Source organism: Zosterops lateralis (assembly GCF_965231275.1).
Source record: "Zosterops lateralis genome assembly, chromosome: 10".
Taxonomy (NCBI): Eukaryota; Metazoa; Chordata; class Aves; order Passeriformes; family Zosteropidae; genus Zosterops; species Zosterops lateralis.
In genome coordinates, this window is record NC_139770.1 from 9,253,169 (window position 1) to 9,275,813 (window position 22,645).

Consider the following 22,645-nt stretch of genomic DNA (forward strand, 5'->3'; position numbering starts at 1 on the left):
TCACACTTCATTAAATTAAAGCTTCCCCTCACTGTGCCCATGGGCTCCAGTGGAGTTAACCTTGGCCATGCCAGGCACCAGCACCTCTGCAGGTGGGGACCTGGGGTTGGGGGTGTATGGGACCCCAATCTCAGGACCCTGCAGCCCCCCAGAGCATTTGTAGGGGGATGCAGCATTGCACATGCACGGCCAGCCTGCAACACCATTTGTGCCACACCTGGGCCACGTGCCTGGGCACCTCCAGGGCTGCTGTCCCAGGCAGAGATGCCCATGCACGGACATGGACACGTGTGCCCGTGGCACCACTGCACACACACAGTCACACACAGCGTGGCACGGGCAGGGGGCTGTCACGGGCACGCACATGCACAGCCAGGTGTGCACATGCAGCATCACGGCCGCTGCAAAGGCAGCACCGCGCTCCGGCAAACCAGCTCTGGCACGCAACGCCCACGCGGCACACATCTACACAAACAGCATTCTTCCTCTTTCCCAACATCCAGAGGTGCAGACAAACAGCCACACTCACACCCCTGCATCTCCTCCAGACTCCCACTCATTACTATCTGTGCCCAGAGGGAATGTGCTGTGAGGAGAGCACCCATCTGTGCCTGTCCCCTCTGTGCTTTGATTTCCCCGAGTGCTGGGCTGTGCTGGGGTAGAGTGGGGTGAATGGGGCACCCCCAAACCCTCCTGCTGGCTGAGTGCTCTGGACCACGGGTGCTATGCCAAGGTCTGAGGGGGATACAAAGTGGGGGGGGGGCCATCAGCACACAAGGAGGGATGTGTGTGTGTGTGTGTACATGTTCAGAGAGGGATATGTATGAACTAGGAGAGAGTGTGCCTGCATGTGCACATGGGAGGGGTGCTGTGCTGGGGGCTGTGCAGGTGCACAAGGGGTGTCTGTACATGCACACACGGTGTGAGTGTATATACCCACCCCAGGTGTGACACGCTGATGTGCACACAGGGCTCCAAGAAGGGGGAGCTGGGGGAGCACACACTCTTGTGAACCCGGGGTGTGCAAACCGGCACACGCATCTGCCCAGACCCCCAGGAGTCCACTGCCGAGCGGGGCCATGGGCAGGGGGCTGCGGGGGTGGGTACCCATGCCCCGGCCCTGCGGGGGTGGGCAGCCAACAGGGCCTCGGCTATTTCTTGGAAATTTTGCAGCATTCATTTCAGTGCAAATAAAAGCTGTCATTGCCGGAGAAATGATACTGATCGGGGTCTGAAAAGACAGCAAATTACCCGCCTGAAAATGCACCGCTGGAAAAAAATGCATATTAAACACACAAAAAGGCACTTTGCCATCAGCCGCACTTCCCCCGCCGCTCCAGAATAACCACACTTTACATAATTCTCCCTCTCCACCTCCGAATTAATTTCGCAGACAGAGGCAGAGGCAACCCTCTGACAATAGCGGAGGGGAGACGCGGCGGCGGCGGGGGGGAGTGGGGCTGGGGGAGTGCCGTGCTCTGGGCTGGGGGCACGGCAGTAATGGGATGCCAGGGTTGGAGCTGGGGGAAGCTGAGGGCTTTGGGGGTGGGTTGCGGGATGACTGAGGGGTTTGGGAAAGGTGAGTTCATGGGTGAGAGTTGTGGGTAATGGGTGGATGTACCCAGCTGTGGGGTGCAGCACTCTGGTACTCCCGCCTTGGGTGCTGGGAATGGGGCTCCTTGGGGTGGGATTTATGGGGTGATGCCCACCCTAAACAGGCAAGTCTTGGGCGAAGTGTTTGCTATAAGGGACAACCCTTCACTGGTGCCAACCTCCACCAGGCATGTGGGTACACCCAAAGGACACCGTGAGGCCATGTTGTGCACCCAGGCTGACACTCCCAAACTAGCACCCCTCTAAGACCCCCCCTGGGAACCTGCCCTATTTTACTGGGTGTGAAGGCACCATGCCCTGCACCCCAGCACTGCCGAGGGAGCACAGCGGGTGGAGCGGGGGTCTAGTGGTGATGGTGGGGGGGAGGGGTTCATCTGCCTGGGTGCTCAGCACTGAGGGGCTGACAGAGGTGAGGGCGGGTGGCGGAGGTTGGCACCGCGCTGCTTTGCATTTTCAATGACAGACCCATGCCGGGTGCTCGGGAGAGTGGAAAAATCTTATTTGTCACCTGCTGGCGATGCGCGGAGGCTCCCGCGCCGCGGCTAATCTTGGGGAAAATGAGGATGCCGGCGGGGTGGCCCGCGGGATGGGCAGGGTGGAGTGGGGCTGGCGAGCTGAGTGCTGCCCGGGGCCTGCTCGGGATCAGAGCGCTGGGCCACGGGATGGTCACACCCACCTGGTGATCTCTGGGTGTGCTGGCCCCATGGCATGGATCCTGCTGTTGGGTGTGCGTGGGCTGGGCAGCGCTTGGGCATCGAGAAGCAGGTGCCCTGTTCCCCAGCCCAGTCTGCAAAGGGGTAAACTCTTTTCTTCCATCCCAGCTCCAGCAGCAGCTGCTTGCCTCGGAGTACCAGTTCCGCAGGTTGCCACTGCCTGCTCATCCTCTCAAGGCACTCAGCAGATTTTTTGGGGAAAGTCAGCATTAGGAAGTGGGTGCAGGCACTGCCTGATGCCCCATATTTACACACAGGTGCCCATCCCACACCTGCTGTACCCTGGTTTTTTGAGGTGCCAACACCTGCGGGACACCGCAGCGCTCTGCGGCCAGCTCAGATTTATCCATTATTTTATATCCACACGCCTTTAATTTTTACAGCCCTGTTGGAGCAATACCCAGGGCTGTTAATAACACCAGGCCCTCCCCCGCCCACCATGTGCATCCATCATGCTCCAACCAAGGTACCAAGTGTATCTTGGGGCTGAGTAAGTGCAGGCATGGGGAAGCTGGTGGCACCCAGTCCCATGCCCCTATCTTCCAGCCAGCACCCTCATGAGCAGCAGGGTTGGATTCCCTGTGCCGACCCATGAAGCAGCCTGAGTGGGTGCCCTTGCATCCCACTGGGGTTGGTGATTCCTGGCTGGTTGGGATGCCCAAGCCTGGGGCATCTCTCTCATGGGATTCATGATTCTCTCTGCTTTGGCGTGTGCCTCATAAAAGCTGAGCTGCAACACCTGAGCTTGTGTTTAGTGTGCCAGGGTCTGTGTGGATGGCAGGGAATGCTTGAATGTGGGAATATGTGTGGAGGCACAGAGTGTGTGTCTGTGCTGGTGCGTGTCAGTGTGTGTGGGTGTACATGTGATGTACATGTGTGCCACTGCCTGTGCCGATGGTGCTGTGTCTCTCTGCTGCAGAAGGTCCCATGCCCAGGCCATGCCCAGCATAGGAAAGCACAGCCTCAGCAGCCCCAGGCATCGAGAGCTGTGCCTGGGGCCAGCCCACCGTGCCCACAGGACAAGAGAGTAGGTCCCACATCACTGAGCCACCTGTGCCATGACAAGCAGAGCCCCGTGCCACAGCACAGCACCCAGTATGTGCTGTCCCTCTCCAGCACCCAGAAGACCCAAAGCCCCCTCTGAGCACCCAGGGATGTGCTGGCACAGGAGGGTGAGGCTAGCAAGGCACCCCTGAGCACAACAGGCAGGACAGCTACGAGGGGCCAGAGTACCCAGGCACTGCAGGGGGCCACCGTGGGAATTGCTGGGCTATAAATCTCCTTGCTGGGCCCCCCCGTGGCAGAGCAGCTCACGATATTTATGTTGGGGATTTATCTGCAATGCAGTTTAATATTCCCGGACCTTCGCGTGTGTGTTTGAATGCACGGCTTCCCCCTCGTGCCACCCCGTGCCACCCCCGTGCCCACCCTCTCACCCGGAGCCTTCCAGGCTCTGTCTCCTGCCCACGCACAGTCCTGGCCCCTCGCCCCCACCCTGGCAGAACGGGACCGTGACGGGACGGGCCCCCCAGGGTGCCCGGGCAGGGAGGGGGACGCTGCGCCGCCGGGGATGCTCCTGGCACAGGCCGTCGGCCGTGCCCACCCCTGTACCCCGGGTGTCCGGCTCCCGGGGGTGGCGGCAGTGTCTCCGGACGGGGAATGCCAGGCAGACTGGCACTGCCGGCCCCGTGCCAGCCCCCCGGGGTACAGGGGCCCAGGGACCCCCCTGCCCTACCTCCCCGCCGGCGGGGATGAGGTAAGGCTGGCGGGTGGCACAGGGCTGCTTCATTTGCATAATAATCTCGTTAATGGAGCCTGGCCTGCGGGAGAGCCGGGCTGGAGACACCACCCCCTCCCCGCCCCGCCGCCTCCCTCCGGCCCCGCCGCTCCGCCAGCCGCGGCGCGGGGCGCGGAGCGGAGCGCGGGGTGCGCAGCCGGACGGTGGCGCGGGGCCGGCCAGCCCCCGGCAGCCTCCTGACACCCCCCGAGAGAGCCGGTGAGCACCCCCAGAGCCCCCCGAGCATCCCGGACAGCGTCCACGAGCATCCCGGCAGCGTCGCCCCAGGATCCCGGGAGCATCCTCCAAGTATCTGGGTGAGCAAACCCCCGAGCACCCGCGTACTTCCCGGGCAGCAGAACCAAAATCATCTCCCCAGCATCCCCCGAGTACCTCGGCGAGCACCCCGCGAGCAGTCTGGGGAGCAGTCCCCGTGCCTGCCGGCTAGCATTCCACGAGCATCCTCCGAATATCCCGGGCATCATCCCGGGGATCACTTCCCGAGCATCCCTCGAGCAATCCTTGAGCATGCCTCCGAGCACCAAAGGCATCATCCCGGCCGGCATCTCCCTAGCACCTCCCGAGCATTTCCCCACCATCCCGACAAGCACCTTCCCGAACATCCTGGGCAGGCAGCATCCTCCGAGCATCCCGGGCAGCATCCCCCGGGAACCCCCGAGCATCCCCTGAGCATCTCGGGCAGCATACTGAGCAGCATCCCTCGAGCTTCCCGGGCAGCCCCCTGCCCTCCCCACGCTTTGCCGTGCTGGCTGCCGTCCCCGCTAACTTTCCGACGGCAGCAGCTCCCTGGCACGGGCACTGCCGGGCTGCTGCGCTGGGGCACAACTTTGCCCAAGTTGCGGAAGGAACGGGGGTGCGGGGGAGCCCCGCTGTGGGGATCCTGGCCACCTCCCAAGCAGCTCTTTGTCTCCAGCCTGTCCTCCCTCACCTGCAAATCCGGATACCATTCTGCACCAAGCAAGAAGCGGGGTCTCCTTTTGAAGCCCCCCCCTCTCAACCCATCTATGTCCCCACCCTCCTTTCCCCATGGGCAGACCCCCTCCTCCCCAGCATGTCACCCCTGACAGACACCTCTGCCTGTCGAGCACCAGCCAGTGGAGGGAGAGGGGTTGGATGGTGGTGGTGATTGTGGAGGAATGCTGTGAGGTGCCCACGGGGTTCAGGGCTCCCCCGAGACTGGAATTAACTTTGTTCACACATCACGCACAATTTGACACAACGCAATGCAACACGGCACACCACCACCCCACACAGCACAATGCAACACCACCCACCACGGCACAGCACCCATCCCTGCAACCCAACGTGGGGCCACACAACCTCACCCAGCCCACAGCACCCCAACCCAATGCCTCCCCTCACAAATCTCCCCAAAGCCCCTCTTCCTCAAGCTGCTCACCCCATCCATACCCCACCGAGAGGGGCTGGCAGCCCTGTGCTCCTCCCTGGTTGGGAAGGGTTCTCATGGTGCTGAGTTTGGGTTCACTGGAACACCCTGAACATCCACCCAGCATGGGCGCTCTGGCTGGAGCTTTGTGTGGGTGTGGGGGGATGTGAGATTAGCTGTGCCAGGGACTGAAACTTCCATCATGCAGGCAGGACCCTGCCCTGTCACCAAAGGAACTGGCAAAGGGGAGAGCCATGGGGAAGAGGTGCCACTGAGCTCCTGGCACTATGGCCAGCCCCAGTGCCAGCAGTGGGGCATTCATGGGGATGGATATACAGACAGCAATGACGACAAGAAGCAACCCCGCCACCCTCGCTCCTCCCAAACTCCCCCTCATCCATCTCCTCTGCCTTTTCCAGGAGCTTCCTGACTCACCCGGACATCACCACTTCCCCGTGGCAGGCACGGCTCCAGCATGAACTGTGGGCTGCCTGAGCCTGCCCTCCACCTGCCCTGAGCCCCCTGCACCAGTGCTGCTGGCAGGGCACCCCATCCCCGGCCATGGAGAAGACCTACTCGTTGACAGCGCACTACGATGAGTTTCAGGAGGTGAAGTACGTGAGCAAGTACCAGAGCGGGACCCTGCCCAACGGCTTTGCCCTCCAGCTGGGCGCGGGGGCCAAGAAGCGCCGCGGGGGGTTGCCCCGCTGGAGCCGCCGGGAGGTCTGTCTGCTCTCGGGGCTGGTCTTCGCTGCGGGGCTCTGCGTCATCTTGACCTGCATGTTGGTCCTCAAGTACCTGGCGGCCGAAGGGGACAGCTACTGCCTGGAGGGGTGCCAGGAGAAGAAGGCCTTCCTGCGGGCATCCCGCTTCCTAAGCGCCAACATGGATGCGACCATCGACCCCTGCCAGGACTTCTACTCCTTCGCCTGCGGCGGCTGGCTGCGGCGGCACGGCATCCCCGAGGACAAGCTGGTGTACGGCACCATCGGGGCCATCGCCGAGCAGAACGAGGCCAAGCTGCGGGCGCTGCTGAGCCGCCCCGTGCGGCGCCGAGCCCGCGCCTCGGCCGAGAGGAAGGTCAAGGAGTTCTTCCGATCGTGCCTGGACCGGGCTGAGATCGATCGGCTCGGGCCCCGGCCCATGCTGGAGGTCATTGGGGAGTGCGGGGGCTGGGATGCCCCTCCGGAGCGCAGGGACATCAACGAGCTGCTCTACAAGACGCAGGGGGTCTACAGTGCAGCCGTGCTCTTCTCCCTCACCGTCAGCCTGGACGAGAGGAACACTTCCCGCTACGTCATCCGGGTGAGGGCACCGTGCCCCTGTGTCCGCCCCAGCCCCCGCCGGGGCCGCTGACACCTGCCTGATGTCACTGTCCTTGTTGCAGCGGCTCTGGGAGCCTCCGCAGTGTGTGGGCTTGGCTAGAGCAGACGGCTGGGGTGGGGACTCCTCCTGTCCCCGGGGATCCTCCTGCTTTCCCAGCATGGGACCCCTGTCTCAGGCTGCCCTGGGGTGCGGGTGGCACCTCCAGTACAGGGGGACATGGGCAGGGGGATGTACAGAGCGGGGCAGTGCCGCCTGCCTGGGTACCGAGGACAGCCCAGCAGGGCACCAGGCTCTGAGTGCTGGCAGCCGAGCCCTCACCTTGGCCTTGTGGCTGCCGTCTGTACACAGGGGCCAAGCCCCAGGCAGGGGCAGGGAAGTGCCCACCAACCCCCCAGCACTGTGCCAGGGCATTTTCCCATGGCTTTCTCAGTCTTTCCCACCCCTGCTACACCGTGTCCCTCACCCTGTGGTGACACCAGAGTGCAGGTGGGCTTTATCTGGCCGGCCAAGTCTGTTGGTGGGTGTGGGGGTGCCGTGGTGGGCACGGGGAGCACAGCACTGGCACAGCAGGGATGCCGGGGTGGGCTCGGTGATGGGCACGGAGGTGGGCACAGCAGGGACAGGGTGGGCACAGCAGGGACAGGGTGCCCATGGTGATGGCGTGGTGGGGACGAGGTGCTGGTGATGGCGAGGACACTGGGGGGACGCAGTGGTGGGGACGAGCCGCCCCGTTCCCTGTGGGATGCTGGGGCTGTGGGACACGGATGTGAGCGGGTGTGCGGGGCCGGGGCGGCGCGCTGCCGGCTCCGGGCCGCGCGTGTGTAACACTAGAGGGAGCGTCTGTCACAGGGAAAGGGCGGGCAGGCGGAGCGGGGACAGGGAGTGCGCGGGGTGGGACACCGTGGGCGTGGGGGGGAGATGGGTGTGACAGCCAGGGCTGGGGGTCTGGGCTTGGGGCGTCGGGGCGGTGTGATTTGGGCTGGGTGTGCGGTGGGTGTGAGTGGATAGGGTGTATGAGGAGGGGTGTGAGGGCTGCAGGGTGCAGCGCCTGTCTGGGAAAGCAAAGGGGGCAGGGGGGATGAGGGAGATGGGGGAGGAAGGCTGGAGGTCCCGTGGGTGTGCGGGCAGCGCTGGAGCTGTGTGAGTGGAGAGGGGCTGGTGAAGTGAGTTGCGGGGACCTGAGACAGAAAGAGAGGAGGAGAGGGTGCGTGTTTCTGTGTGTGTGTGTGTGTGCATAGAGCAGGGGTAAAATGGTGCAATGGTGCATGTGTAGGGACATGAACACTCATAGGTGTGTGTCCAGAGGGGAGAGTTACCTGTGTGCTTGTGTGTGTGTGTGAGCCTGCACATACGTGCAAGTGTGCTCAGGTGTGTGTATGGGTTGGAGGCTGTGCCTTGGTTACAGCACAGCAGGGGTGTGTGTGGAGAGTGGGGGTGTCCATGCAGCTCGCCATGCAGGCTGCAGCATAGGAGTGGGGCTGGCCATGGGGCAGGTGGGGGGACACCAGGGAGCAGAGATGGGGCAGAGAGTGGTGGCAGCATAGGGCAGACTATGAGGCAGCCTATGTGCCAGTCAGGCCATGGAGCAGGGAGCTCTGCCCAGCTTTCCCAGCCTGTTGCAGCTCCAGCAGGTTCTAGCAGGAGGGAAACTGAGGCACCGATGTGCCCATTCCTGGGGCTGTCCTGGCACACGGCCATCCCTCAGCTCCAGGGACACGAGGGGCACTCTGCAATGTGGGGAAGGCGAGGGGTGCCTGGCTCAGCACAGCCCCCCCTCCCTCTGCTCACCCTCTTCCCCTGTCTCTGCCCCCAGATCGACCAGGACGGGCTGACCCTGCCTGAACGGACCCTCTACCTGGGGCAGGATGAGGAGAGTGAGAAGGTGAGGGGGGCACAACGATGCCTTGGGGACACCAGGAGACGGACTAGCAAGCAGCATGGCTGGCAGACAGAGGGCACCCCACTGCCAGCAGTGCCAGGGACTGGGGTGCCACAGGACAGTGGAGGGTGGCACTGAACATCCCTTCTCTCTGAACAGATCCTGGCTGCATACCGAGTGTTCATGGAGCGACTGCTCACCCTCCTGGGGGCTGAGCATGTGCAGCAGAAAGCCCAAGAGATCCTGCAGCTGGAGCAGCACCTTGCCAATGTGAGGGGGATGTGTGCCATGAGCTTTGGAGCACCCTTGTCCAGCCCTTGGACATCTCAGTCACAGATTTTTGGGGATAGATGTCCATATCTGCTCCTGAGCAATCCCATTCCAATCCCTCCATGGGGACTTCCAATCCCAGCCTTTGGGGACTTCATACCTGGAACTTGGGGATCTCAGCCTCTTGAGGACCCCATGGCAGAGCTTCAGAGACCCAGTCCCATATCCTGAGAACCCCCAGTCCCAGCCCTTAGGAAAACCACTCCAGCCCAACATATACTCCTTGTGAGGCCACTCCGGATCCTTATAGACTCCATACCCAGGCCTTGAGGACCTCAGTCTGCACCTTGGGGGGACGTGTGTGCCCATTCGTCAGATAACCCAATTCCTTGGGGACCTTTTGACCAGCCCTCAGGGTCCCACTGGCAGCAGAAGGTTCCTGGGGCAGAAAGTAGGAAGGATGTGGGTCAGTACCCACATCAGAGATGCCCTGTTGCCCCAGAGCTGTGCTCCATCCCCATGTACTATCCCCGTGTCACCCTCAAGGTGGGCGGTGGGATGGTGACAGCCGTGCCCACCCTGTGCAGATCACGGTGTCCGAGTATGACGATGTGCGGAGGGACGTTGGCAGCATGTACCACAAAGTGACCCTGGCTGAGCTGCAGAGCATCACTCCCACGGTGAGTACCCCTGGTGCCAGCCTGTCCCCCATCTGCCTGTGCCCCACACTTGTCCCTGTTCCCTGCTCCATGCCCTCAATGCCCACCACCTGTCCTGGTTAAATCCACTTGAGGATAATGCATTCCTCTGATGGGAGGCTGGAAAGCCCTGGAGGGGCTCCAGGGTGGCATGGAGTGGGACAGTGACAGTGCCTGCCCTGGCAGCTCAAGTGGAAGCGCTTGCTGGACCGCATCTTCCACGACAACTTCTCAGAGGAGGAGGAGGTTGTGCTGCTGGCCACTGACTACATGCACAAGGTGTCTGACCTCATCCGTGTGACACCCAGCAGGTGAGGGGGGCTGGCACCCCTTGTGCTCCTGGCACCTTTCCCACCCTGGCAGAGGGCACAGGACAGCTGTGCCTGGAACCTCCTCCTGGGAAGGCTGGGCTGGGCACAGAAAATCTGGGAAAGCTTGTGGGAAAAGGCACTGTTGTGAGTCCCACGGCATCCTGGTCGTACCTGGACACCTGGTGAGCCACTCATGCTAGAGGTCACCAGACTCATCAGACATCAGGGAGGTGTGAGGGTGCCAGACTGTCCCTCTGCCCCCACCAGCCATGGCCCCCTCGTGTCCCTGAGCAGAGGTGTCCCTGAGCATGGGTGCCCCATCCTGGCCCCCACTCTCTCCTGTGCCTGGGACATGCTGAGGGCTGATCCTGTCCCTGTCACAGGATCCTTCACAACTACATGCTGTGGCGCATCGTGGTGGTGCTGAGCGAGCACCTCTCCACCCCCTTCCGTGATGCCATCCATGAGCTCTCCAAGGAGATGGAGGGCAATGAGAAGCAGCTGGAGCCGGGTAAGATCTGCCTGAGCCAGGCCAACAAGCACTTCGGCATGGCCCTGGGAGCTCTCTTCGTTGAGGAGCACTTCTCCTCTGCCAGCAAAGCCAAGGTAGGTGATGCTGCCTATGGGCATGAAGCCACCATGATCTCCCATCACCTTGCCAAAGTGCCTACTGCCCCCACCAAGGGCTGTCTGGCCAGTGATGGATGGTGGGGATGTTGTGCCAGCACCATGGTAACCCATTATAGGTTCAGCAGCTGGTAGAGGACATCAAATACATCCTCGACCAGCGCCTGGATGAGCTGGATTGGATGGATGAGGAGACACGGAGAGCAGCCAGGGCCAAGGTAGTGGTCCCTAGCATGCACTCCTGTCTTTGGCCCCATCATCAGCATGGGACATGTGTGATTGGGGCCTGAACCCACCACTCATTTTGCCCACAGCTCCGGTATATGATGGTGATGATTGGGTACCCCGATTTCCTCCTGAAGCCAGAGGCCATCGACAAGGAATATGAGGCAAGGGATAGCCCAGGAGCATGTGAGGGCATGGGCACATGGTGGGGGAAGATGGTCCCCATATCTGCATCAGGGTCTGTGAAGATGCCACCCCAAAACAAGCCCTCTCCTGGTGCTCACTGTGCTCACTGCTGGCAGGACGCCCTACACCAGCAGTGCCATACAGTCCCTGGGACCTGGGATGGTGTCTCCTTCCCCACACTGCAGGTCCCAGAGCTCAGCCCCATCCTCAGCAAGGGCTGGAGGTGCTGGCATGGCCCAGGGACCCCACAGAGCTGACAGAGAAACAGCTGCCCCTGTGGGCACACAGCTTGGGACATGAGAACACACTTGTGACACATCCACACAGCCACCAAGGCTCACAGGGGTGGGAGGACACCACAGACCTGCCCTCCACACTCTCGGGGCTGGCATCTCCCCTGATGTGCCTGTGCCCTCCCAGTTTGAGGTGGATGAGAAGACCTACTTCAAGAACATCCTCAACAGCATCGCCTTCAGCATCAGGCTCTCAGTGAAGAAGATCCGGCAGGAGGTGGACAAGTCCGTGTGGGTATCCCCTTGCCCTGGGGACATGGAGGGGCCCAGCATGGTGGCACCAGTGTCCCCTCTCCCCGTGCCCAGATGCACCCCACAGGGTGTAGGCAGAAGGGCACAGGGATTCCAGGAATGCCCCCTGTTCTGTAGCTGTGCAAAGGGATGGCACTTCCATGTCCCTCGGTGCTCTGCAGCCCAGCACTGCTGTCTCTCCTTGCAGGTGGCTGCTGCCTCCCCAGGCACTGAACGCCTACTACCTGCCCAACAAGAACCAGATGGGTAAGCACTGCCCGTCCCCGATCCGCCCCCGAGGCGGGAGCGGGGAGGATCTGGGATGGGGACGAGTCCCATGGTCCCCGGGTGCTGGGTGATGCTGTGGGTGAGTACAGGGCAGGGTGACACCCAATTGCACTGTTGTCCTGTGTCCCCAGTGTTCCCTGCTGGCATCCTGCAGCCCACCCTCTACGACCCCGAGTTCCCGCAGTGAGTGTGGGGTTGGGGAATGGCCACGGGGTTGCCATGTCATGGGGTCACCCCCATCCCTGCCAGCACCGTGCTCTCCACCCTCTCACCTCTGCTCCCCACTCAACAGGTCACTGAACTATGGTGGGATTGGCACCATCATTGGGCACGAGCTGACCCATGGCTATGATGACTGGGGTGAGTGTCCCTCCTATATCCTGCTTGGATGTCAGGATAGGGTGAGGCAGCCAGGCAGGACACCTGGGTCTCTTGGGACTCTTGGAGGTGGCGTTTGCCTTGGCAGGGGGACAGTACGACCGGCACGGGAACCTGGTGCACTGGTGGACGGAGCGGTCGTACAGCAAGTTCCTGAAGAAGGCGCAGTGCATCGTCAACCTCTACGACAACTTCACTGTCTACAACCAGAGGGTGAGACCCCCTCCTGCTGGCCAATGTCCAGCAGGGCACAGCTGTCCCACGGTGGGGTCCCTGCTGCTCCATTGCTTAGGGCTGGGTGTCTGCAGGAGAACTGCCTCTGCCCAGCCCAGCCCAGAGACCCAACAATTCATCACACCTTAGCCTGGAAATTCCTCAGGGCACTGGGTGCAGCCTCGGTGCCAAGGTGGGGATGGGGACACCTCTGTTATGCTGTCATTTCTCCTCTCTTGGCAGGTGAATGGCAAACACACACTGGGGGAGAATATCGCTGACATGGGCGGGCTCAAACTCGCCTACTACGTAAGTGTCCCCCCAGCCTGGCTGTCACAGCCATGGGGCAGCTGCTTATGCCATCCCTATTGAGTGGGCAGGAGACCCCCTCAACCCTTCCTTACTCCCTGCAGCAAAGGCTGGGCATGATCCTGATTGCTGGAGGCTCGGGAGTGGGTCCAGGGTGGGTTTGGGGGAGTGCCCAGGCCATGCTGAGGGCACCCCTTGTTCTCCAGGCCTACCAGAAGTGGGTGCGGGAGCACGGCCCCGAGCACCCCCTGCACCACATGAAATACACACATGACCAGCTCTTCTTCATCGCCTTTGCCCAGGTGAGCCCCAGTCTTCCTCACACATAACAGGTATTGGGGCAGGAGGGTCACCTTGTGTGGGGCCAGCAGCCCAAAAGGATGGGGAGAGACCCCTGGGGGACCTGGTGCCCATGGCCAGGAGCTGGGCTTGGCTGCATCAGCAGGTCCTGGGCTCAGGGCACAGAGCTCAGCCCTGAACAAGCACCCCACACCGTCCTGTTGCTCCTGTGGACCTCGCAATAATAAATTAGTGTGTTCCCCATGACTTCCAGAGGCTCCACAGTAACAAATACATGTGATCCCAAAATTCTAGCAAACCCTGCAGCCAGGCAGCTTGCAACCCCAGAGACCCTTCAATAACAAACATGACTCCTGCTCTCCCAACCCACTTATACCATGTACACAGGCTCCTGGGAGACCCTACAATAACAAATCCAACCAGGGCATCACTGCCCTCAATCCCTAGCAGCCAGAAGGGCCATCATATCCTGGTGGTTGCCAGGCCCCAGGGTGCCTCATGTGGCTTGTCCATGGAACCTTTCTCCCTTGCAGAACTGGTGCATCAAGCGGCGATCCCAATCCATCTACCTGCAGGTGCTGACAGACAAGCATGCCCCAGAGCACTACAGGTACTGGGTGCTCCCAAAATGGGATGGGCTGGGGGCATGGTGGGTTCCAGCCTTCCCCACAGATGTCAGTGCTGTGCAAAGTGGGATGAGCACCCTTTGGAGTGCTGGTGCCAGCAGATTTTGGGTGATGTCCCTGGGGCAGGGATTGCGGTGCTGCTGGGGTGAGCACATGCCCTGAGTAGGGTGCAAGGCAGCAGTGCAGGGGGTGCCCAGTTCTGAGGTCCTCCTCTCTCCTGGCAGGGTCCTGGGCAGTGTCTCACAGTTTGAGGAGTTTGGACGGGTTTTCCACTGCCCCAAGAACTCGCCCATGAACCCGGTGCACAAGTGCTCAGTGTGGTGAGGCTGATCCCTCTTCAGCAGGCTGGGACACTCCATCCCCACCCTGCCTAAGTGACACTCTGTGCCCACTCCCCAACTTCCCATCTCCCCCTCCTATTGTCCAGGTAAAGGGGGCACCCTCGGGTGTCACAGGGGGTCATCCCAAAGGCAGGCACCTGCCATAGGGGTGTAGGCAGCAGGGACATTGGGTTGGGCAGCTGCGTCCTGCCCATCCCCCTCCTATCCACTGCCCTGCACACCGAGGGGTCATCATTCCCCATGGAGGAACGAGGGCATTCCCAGGCACCTCTGTACCCCCTTTTCTGTCCACCCACTCCAAACCCTTCACCCAGCCCTACCACATCCATCCCATCAGTCAAGGCAGGAGGAGGACTCCAGAGATACCAGGGGGCTGCCCCATGCCAAGAGCCTCCCCTGCACGGTGCCCTCCCCGGCATTCCCCATGCCAGCCCCACCCAGTCCGTGCACCAGCCCAGCCAGGGTGGGGCACAGCAGTGGAGCTGGGGCCGGGCAATTACAGCCTGCCTGGGAGCACGAGCACATGGACACCGCTGTATTTTTCGCTGCTGTTTCTGGTCAATAAAGCACTGGATATGCTGGGTGGTTGCCAGAGGCCATGGCCAGGGGATGGGAGCAGTGGGCAGCACCCCCAGCCCTGCCCGCATGGCACAGGCACCCGCACTCCATGAACACACCTGTCCCACCAGTGTCACACCCCGTGTTTATTTAACACCTTACTGCCCAGGACTCGGTGTCCACATGGCTGCAGCATCCAGACACTGTGGGGAGGGAGTCTGTGGGGTGGCCTAGGGACATGGGATCATTGTAAGAGGGGCAGAAGGAGGGCAGGCAGGAGCAGGGCCAGGGACGTGGTGCGGATGCCAGGGGCAGAGTTCCGTTGGCGGCAGTCAGTGTAGGGCTCGATGCAGGCAGCGTAGGCCATGACATGGGCTACATAGGTCTGCTCCTGCACCCCGTGGAAGAGGTGGGCCATGGGGCCCTTGGCCAGGATGGCCACATCCTCACCGCCATGGGTCTCCGAGTCGAGGGGCACAGCCGCCTGTGGCAGGTACTCGTATTGCACTGGGGAGGGAAGAGAAGGGGATGAGGTGGGGCAATGATGGCCCCCAGCCCCACCCCACCACCCAGCCATGGTCTCTGTGCCCTCACTGGCTTTGTCTGAGTCCACGTCAGGCCGCTCAGAGCCTGGGTATCCCGGCCCATTCCCATAGAGGATGGATGTGTAGTTCTTCCCGTCAGTGGCTGTCGTGGGTGCCAGATCTGGGGAAGGGGTAATGGAGGAGGATCAGCCAAGGAACACTCATATCACCCCTCTGGCCAGTCAGGGTGCCACAGGGCTGGCAGTACCCAAAATAGGGCAGAGCCCCACCGAAGATGGAGGAACCACGCAGGGTGTAGCCACCAAAGGAGAAGACGTGCGAGTGGTCAGCGGTGACAACAGTCAGGGTCTCAGCCTCGTCTGTCAGGACACCTGCCCGCTCGATGGCCCGGTCAAACTCCACTGCCTCCGTCAGTGCCTTATGGGCTGCACCGTCGTGGTGGCCGTGGTCGATTCTGCCACCTGCAGATGGACACCCACAGTGGGCTGGGGACCAACAGCAGCATGCCCAACTCCTACCCCCACCCTACACCCCCCTCTCACTGGCCCCAGAGGCACAAGCCCCAGCTTATCTTCCACAAAGAGGTAGAAGCCATTGGGGTTCCTGCTCAGGATGGTGATGGCTGCCTCCATCATCTCAGTGAGTGATGGGTCCAGGGTGGTGTTACGCATCAGGTCGTACTTCGTGTCCCCGGGTTCAAAGAGACCTATGAGGGGATGTGTTGGGAACAGCATCAGTGCCTGAGTGTCCCAGCGCCTGTGGGGTTGTGGCACAGGGGTCATTTGTTACCCATCAAATAATTCACACTGGAGTTGGCGGCAGCAGCCAGCATCTCTGTCCTGTTCCAGACATAGTGGGCACCCTGTGGGCAAATCCCTCAGGGGATTAGTGGGTGCCTGGCCCAAGGGGAGTGGGCAGAGGACCATCCCTGAGGAATCAATCACCCACCGGCCGTGCCTGCAGCCACATGTTGATGAGGTTATTCCCATCCTCGCGTATCCCATTCTGCTTGCTATCTGTGGGGTACTCGGGGTCCGGCGTCCCCGTGGGGGTCATGTATTTCCGACCACCTCCCAGGATCACCTTGAGGGGATGAGGTGGATGAAATGTTATTGGGGTGCCCTGAGAGGAGTCTGTCCCTGCTCTCCTCCTCCCGTGCACGGGTGCTCACGTTGATGTCCACGTTGTGGACCAGCTGCCAGGCAATGTCCTTGCAGCCCTGCTGCCGCGCGTCCAGGGGCACGTTGGCGTCCGCGTACCAGTCCCGGTTCACCACGTGTGCGTAGGTCCCCGAGGGCGACGCGTGCTGCACCCGCGTTGTGGTCACAATGCCCACCGCCTTTCCTGCCAGACCCCGCTCATCAGGCCCCACCGAGGGCAACACAGGGTCCCCACCACCAAGCTATGGGGTGCCCATGGGGGAAAGCCCCCAGCATAGCACCCTGTGTCCCCATAGGGTGCCCCCATCCTCTGTTACCAGCTTTGCGGGCTCGCTCCAGCACTGAGATCACCTCGTTGCCGGCTGTGGTGTTGCACTGTGAGTGGCGGGCGGCCGCGCTCAACCCTATAGTCTGGTAGTTGCCCTTCACCCCGCAGAGATAGGCTGTGGCTGTCCCCGCACTGTCAGGGACCTGCCTGTCCACATTGTAGGTCTGCCAAGGATAGAGGAGATCAGGGCAAGGGACCCCAGTGGGGTGTCCCCCAGAACCCCCTGCCATGCTCATTCACTCACCCATGGACTCATGTGGGATGGGGAGGGACCCCATGCACAACACACATGCAGCTCCGGGGTGCCAGCAGCCCCATGCCTGGGATAACTATGGCCCCATGCCCAGGATCACCATGGCCCCTTTCCAGCGTGCTGGAATTTACCTTAGAGAGAGCCACGTAGGGGAAAGCATCCAGGGCAAGAGGGGTCTCAGGGCCCAGTTTCCCCTGCTGCTGCCCCTTTAGGATGCGGGTGGCTGTGATGGTGGGGATCCCAAATCCTGGGTAGAGAGAGGGTCCTGGTCACCTTCTGGACCAGATGCCCTCCACATATCTCACTCAGCAGAGTACTGGCCATGTCAGCCTGCCTGCCATGGGTGCCAATGGGACTCACCATCCCCAAGGAAAAGGATGAGGTTTTTGGCTTGGCGTATCCTAGGCTGGATTTTGAAGGAGGCTTCAATGGCTGCAGCTGCCTGCCTGTTCCAGAAGGATGGATTCTCCTCCTCCTCTGGGACAGGACAAACACCCATCAGTCCCAGCTCTGCAGTGCCTGCATCCCCAGGGCACCCCTGCAGGGTACCATGCCCCAGGGATATTTGTTCTCTGGACACTCCCATGCTCGAGGCCTCCTCTCACGTGAACCAAATGTTCAGGGGGATATTTGGGGTGGGGGGAGTCCATGTAGGCTTGCACCAACTGCCTGGCCTCAGGGTCCTGGGGACGGGAACAAGGGGGTACAGCAAAACCAGACATGATGGGGAGTTATCTGGCAAGTGGAATGGGGCCAAATCCATGGTAGAGTGTGGTGATAGAGGATACAGGCACTTCCCCCAGACTAGCCCCCAGCACAGAAGCAAGCAAAAACCTGGGGGAAGACTGGTTCAAAAACCCCAGAAGAGCAGGGCTAACTAACCCCCATTAATCCTTGTTCAGCTGGGCAGCCCCAGTTCCCCCTCCCAAGCCCTCTCTGTGGCCAGCCAGGCTGACACCCTGTTTCCCTGGATACCCACTGCAGCCAGCCGGGCACCCATCCCCATCCTTGTCCCTACCTGGGATGACAGCAGTGCTGAACCCTGCACAAAGGCAGAGGGTGAGGGATACCAGGAGCTGCATGATGAGATCTGACCCCAGGCCAACGCTGCTGGCAGTGGAGCTGAGTAAACCCAGCTGATCTGAGGAGGGACTTTGGACAGGGGTCAGCCCTAACAGGGTCAGGGGAGGAGTTCAGGAAATCTCTGCCTTGCAGCTCGCACAAAGGCCACGGGGCTGGGCTGATGGCACCACCTTGGCACAACAGCCAGTGCCTGCTGGGCACAGATGGGCTTGGGGCACAGACTGATGCAGGAACAAGAGATATGCAGTTCTGGCAGGAAATCCTGCCCTGGCCACGGTGCTGTGGTGCCAGGCAGGGCAACGCCCTATCCCAGGGTGCCATATGGGCAGCTCTGAGCATTGGATCTGGGATAATGGTGGGTATGGGGAGCGCCTGGTGTCACTCATGCACCAAGCACCCTGCTCTCTTCCCAGGCTTTCCTGAGCAATAAATCCATGGATGCAGACTAAAACTGTATCTTCCTGGGCCCTTGACAGGAATGTACCAACCCATGTATATTGTGCAACAACCGGGCAAAGCTGGAGGGGACATTGCCTCCACTCATCCATATTTCATCATCTCCTTCACCCCAGTGCCTCCAGTGCTGGTGCCAGGGGAGAACCAGGAGCCACAGCCAACTGGGGAGGCAGGCACGGGGCAGCACCTCAGGAGGTGACCACCACTGTGAACCTTTGCATGGCGGATGGAGACAAACAGCCTGATCTTTATTGCATCCCTTGGTCCTTTCCACAGTGGGACTCAGCCAGAGCTGTGAGTCTCAGTCCCTCACTATGAGGGCAGCCATGCAGAGGGCCAGGAGGGCGAGCAGGGGCTGTGGGGAGCACTGTGTGCCATGGGAGGCCCTGCGGGATGCCCTGCACCCAGGCTCTGTGGCATAGGGCTCGAGGCAGGCAGCGTAGGCCATGGCATGGGCGATGTAGTGCTGCTCCTGCACTCCATGGAACAGGTGGGCCATGGGGCCCTGGGCCAGCACCACAACATCTTCCCCACTGTGAGTCTCTGTCTCCAGGGGCACAGCTGCCTGCTGTCTGTAGTCCTTGTCCTCTGCATGGGGGAAAGAAGAAATGAGGCTGGGGGTCTGGCTCCCTGACACATCACAGGGGTGGGGGGACAGCTCCCATCATTCCTGCATCAGCATGATTTCTGCCCAAGTGACTCCTGAGCCTCACAGTGGCACCAGGACCTTGTGTGGCATCTGTGGTCATGCCAGTGGGATGCTGTCCCCAGCCACCTTCTGCCTCCACGCAATCCCCAGCAGACTCAACAGAAATCTGTCCCCAGCCACCCCATGGCTTTGTCACATCCCCAGCACACTCGTACCTGCAGCAGGGAGGCTGGCAGCTGGACGGGTCCCATCACGGATGCTGTAGCCAGGTCCATTGCCATAGAGGATGCTGGTATAGGCTCGCTTGTCCTTGGCTTTCTTGGGGGCCAGCCCTGACACAGGGAAAGACATTGTCACCCCCTGTCCCAGCTGGGTACCTCTCCCCAGCTCCCTGCCTGGGCAAGCTTAGCATCCTGTGGGAGCAACAGGGTGAGGTGGAAGGAGACACTCACTCCCTCTCCCTAGGACCCACCAAAGATGGAGTTGCCCCGTGGTGTGCTGCCCCCAAAAGTGAAGACATGGGAGTGATCAGCAGTCACCACGGTCAGGGTGTCGGCAGGGGAGGTGAGCTCTCCTGCCCGGGCCACCGCCCGGTCCAGCATCACGGCCTCCATCAGCGCCTGCTTGGCCCGGCCACTGTGGTGCCCATGGTCGATTCTGCCACCTGCACGGGGAATGTGGCTGTCACCCTCTCCCTGCTCCCCTTGGATGGCCACCTGCTCCCAGGGCCCACATCCCACCTCAGCCCAAGCCACACTGCCCGCCTGGAGCTACTCATCTTCCACAAAGAGGAAGAAGCCGTTGGGGTTCCTGCGCAGGATGCGGATGGCCTTTTCCGTCATCTCCACGATGGAGGGGTCTGTGGATGTGTTGCGGTTCAGCTCATACTTCATGTCCTTGGGCTCGAAGAGGCCTGGGGGAGGAGGGTGAAGGGGTCCATGCTGGGGGTGCTTTGTGCCCCTGCTGACACCTCCAGAGAGAGGAGGAGGAAGCATTGCCATTAGTGCAGGCAGTGATGCTCCTACCCATAAGGTGGCTCACAGAGTCATCTTCGACTGCATCTAGGCCTTTCTTGTCCCAGACGTAGCGGGCACCCTGCCAGCGAGAGCAGAGCCAGTGCCAATGGCACACACCCTGTGCCTGTGGGCACAATCCCTCTTCCCTCACACCCTACCTGCTTGGCATTCAGCCACTCAGCTATCAAGTCCCGGCCATCCTTCCTGGTGCCATTTTGATCTGCGTCCTCTGGGTACTCAGGGTCTGGAGTCCACCTGGGGGTCATGTACATCCTCCCGCCGCCCAGGATCACCTGCCGGGGAGCTCAGCAGACCCTCCCAGTGTTCCTGGTGCCCCCTCCCTCCCGCTCCCGCTCCCCAGCTCACGTTGATGTCGGTGTTGTGCACCAGCTGCCAGGCGATGTCCTTGCAGCCGTCCCGCAGGGCCTCCTTGGGCATGTTGGTGTCCGCGTACCAGCCCCGGCTGGCTGAGTGCGCGTAGGCTGCCCCGGGGGACGCGTGCTGCACCCGCGTGGTGGTCACGATGCCCACAGACTTGCCTGCAGTGTGGGCAAGGGTTTACAGGCAGTCAGTCCATCCAGCCCTGCAGGGCACTGCATGGCCATGCCCGGCTTTCCGACAGGGTTTCCTGCTGCCCCGTACCTGCCAGCCTGGCCCGGTGCAGGACGGAGTCCACCTCATTGCCAAAGGTGGTGTGGCATTTCCCATAGACGGCTGCCCCGCTCAGTCCCAGAGTCTTGGCGTTGGCCTTGACCCCACAGAGGTAGGCGGTGCCTGTGCCAGCGCTGTCGGGCACCTGCCGGTCGAGGGTGTAGGTCTGGAAGCAGGAGGGGTGTAGTGTAGTGGGGTTTCAAGCAGGGGCAGCAGGAGACGCCCCCCCAGCACTGCCCCACTCACCTTGGCCAGGGCCACGTGGGGAAAGGTCTCCATGGCCAAGACACTCTCCTCGCCTGAGCCACCGGCCAGCTGCCCCTTGTAGATCCGAGCTGCTGACACAGTGGACAGCCCCATGCCTGTGGGCATGTCCGAGTCACGGGGGATAGAGGGCCAGGACCAGGGACAGCCCTGCCCTCCCCAGGCACTGCCCAGGGATTTGCCCCAGCCTCATCTTCTCATCAGCCACATCCCCTGGCTGTTGGGGAGCTGCAGGGCCCGGCAGTGGTCCGGGGCACTCACCGTCACCCATGAAGAGGATGATGTTTTTGGCCCGTTGTGCTGCTGGCTGTAAAGCCAGGGCCAACTCCAGCCTCCTCCTGGCACCTTTATTCCAGTAGCCCGGGGTCTTCTCAGCATCTGGAGGTGAGAGCAGAGCTGGAACCATCCCATTCAAAGGTTGTGGTCTCAGGGCACCCTGAGGTGGCTCGGAGGGTTCCCATTTGCTGGTATCCTAAGGGGAAGTAACACGACCCCTGGAGATCCCCAGGGAAGTGACACCAGCCCCAGCATCCCCCACCAGAGGCTCTTACCCCGCTGTCCCACACGTCCCCTGTCACCAGAGCCTGCAGCGGCGAGCTGGGCGAGGAAGCAGAGGAGAAGGCAGGTTCCAGGGCAAAGCGGCTGCCCCATGCTGCCCACTCCGGCTCCCTCCTGGAATGCTGCCTTAGTCCAGGGCGAGGGGACAGCCCTTTATGGCTCTTCCCTGTCCCGTGAGACGATGGGCTGATAACATTCACCGACTATCTCCCAGCCCTCCTAGGGCCCTCTCCCCACCCTGGGGCCATCCCTGCCCCCCACCAGCAAGGCAGGACCTCCAGCCCATCTCTGGGGCAGGGCACCTCTGGGCCCCAGCTCCCATGGGGGCGGTTACCCAGAGCCCGGGGAGTGGGAGAGAGAGCACGGGGCAAAGGGCTGTTTTTGCAGACAGGCTGAGCTGGGCCAGGCTGGATTTGCCTGGTTTCCCCTGAGACAAACGCGAGGAGGGGGACACTGGCTGAGGGGTAGGGGGTGGACATCTTGGCTTTGGTGTCATGTCCTCTGGTTCTCTCTCCCAGCAGAGTCACACGGTGCCTTATCAGCTCCTGGGACAGCTGGTGCCTGACATGGTGCCAGGGTACCTGCTGTGGGCAGGAAACAGCCCCATGTCACCAGTGTCAGGTGACATCCATCTGTGATTGCACCGGGACATCTGGAAGGACGCTGCAGGAGCACAAGTCCTGGGGACTTACAGGTGTCCCTGATGGCTCCACCAGCTCCTAGGAAGTGTCCTGTTCCCAGCTCTGATCCCCCATGCTGATATAGGCAGTCGAGGATTGGCCAGCTCTTGGCTCCTGCAGAGGGCTGATGTGCTGGGGCCAAGGCCATGGCTGTCACCACTGATGGGACAGAGTGATGCAGGGCTCCCTCCCTGCCTGGCACAATGGATCCATTCTTTCTTGCCAGACATCAATCACTTCACCAGCAACTGCTTGGGATGATGTGGAGGCTGCCAGAGCAGCCCATGTCCCCAGCACATCCTCACAGTGTGGTGGGGGACATGGGTACAGAGAGCAGGCAGAGGTGGCTGGAGATGGCAGAGGTCAGTTGGTCAGTGAGGCATTGGATGCAAGGACATGGTGCCACAGGGTCCCTGAGCAGGGTTAGGCTG

At 61.5% G+C, this 22,645-nt stretch overlaps 3 protein-coding genes across 4 annotated transcripts; 1 reads left to right on the top strand and 2 right to left on the bottom strand.

Moving 5' to 3' along the window:
- The first annotated feature begins 6,069 nt into the window (after positions 1–6,069).
- On the top strand, positions 6,070–14,409 carry ECEL1 (endothelin converting enzyme like 1). Of its 2 annotated transcripts, none has more exons than XM_083868423.1 (17): positions 6,070–6,817; positions 8,652–8,720; positions 8,877–8,987; positions 9,575–9,667; positions 9,872–9,996; positions 10,380–10,602; positions 10,743–10,841; positions 10,938–11,012; positions 11,455–11,558; positions 11,767–11,825; positions 11,978–12,029; positions 12,139–12,206; positions 12,313–12,437; positions 12,681–12,746; positions 12,953–13,048; positions 13,580–13,656; positions 13,897–14,409. In XM_083868423.1, exons 1-17 carry the CDS (start codon positions 6,074–6,076, stop codon positions 13,994–13,996), a joined length of 2,286 nt encoding a protein of 761 aa, XP_083724549.1. In that variant the 5' UTR covers positions 6,070–6,073; the 3' UTR covers positions 13,997–14,409. The 2 variants fall into 2 exon arrangements, with proteins under 2 accessions (XP_083724549.1, XP_083724550.1); XM_083868424.1 differs by having other exon boundaries at positions 11,455–11,552.
- Positions 14,410–14,815: 406 nt separating this feature from the next.
- LOC310913119 (intestinal-type alkaline phosphatase-like) lies at positions 14,816–17,978 on the bottom strand (the record flags this gene model as incomplete). Its single annotated transcript, XM_083868254.1, has 11 exons — positions 17,876–17,978; positions 17,218–17,334; positions 16,989–17,104; positions 16,594–16,768; positions 16,288–16,460; positions 16,065–16,199; positions 15,906–15,978; positions 15,688–15,822; positions 15,386–15,577; positions 15,166–15,276; positions 14,816–15,078 (listed from the first exon to the last, which is right to left on the bottom strand). Exons 1-11 carry the CDS (start codon positions 17,937–17,939, stop codon positions 14,816–14,818), a joined length of 1,554 nt encoding a protein of 517 aa, XP_083724380.1. The 5' UTR covers positions 17,940–17,978.
- Positions 17,979–18,697: 719 nt separating this feature from the next.
- On the bottom strand, positions 18,698–21,382 carry LOC310913120 (intestinal-type alkaline phosphatase-like; the record flags this gene model as incomplete). The annotated part of the gene is made up of 10 exons (XM_083868255.1): positions 18,698–18,984; positions 19,261–19,377; positions 19,518–19,740; positions 19,831–19,958; positions 20,071–20,140; positions 20,220–20,354; positions 20,428–20,600; positions 20,704–20,878; positions 20,959–21,074; positions 21,238–21,382. 10 exons carry the CDS (start codon positions 21,380–21,382, stop codon positions 18,698–18,700), a joined length of 1,569 nt encoding a protein of 522 aa, XP_083724381.1.
- Positions 21,383–22,645: the final 1,263 nt, after the last annotated feature.

Bases quoted from the DNA above. Each gene is read 5' to 3' on its own strand.
- ECEL1 (XM_083868423.1), top strand. From the start codon at position 6,074: ATGGAGAAGACCTACTCGTTGACAGCGCACTACGATGAGTTTCAGGAG. The intron at 10,842-10,937 runs GTAGTGGTCCCT...TTTTGCCCACAG, and splicing joins GGAGAGCAGCCAGGGCCAAG to CTCCGGTATATGATGGTGAT. The intron at 12,747-12,952 runs GTAAGTGTCCCC...CTTGTTCTCCAG, and splicing joins GGCTCAAACTCGCCTACTAC to GCCTACCAGAAGTGGGTGCG.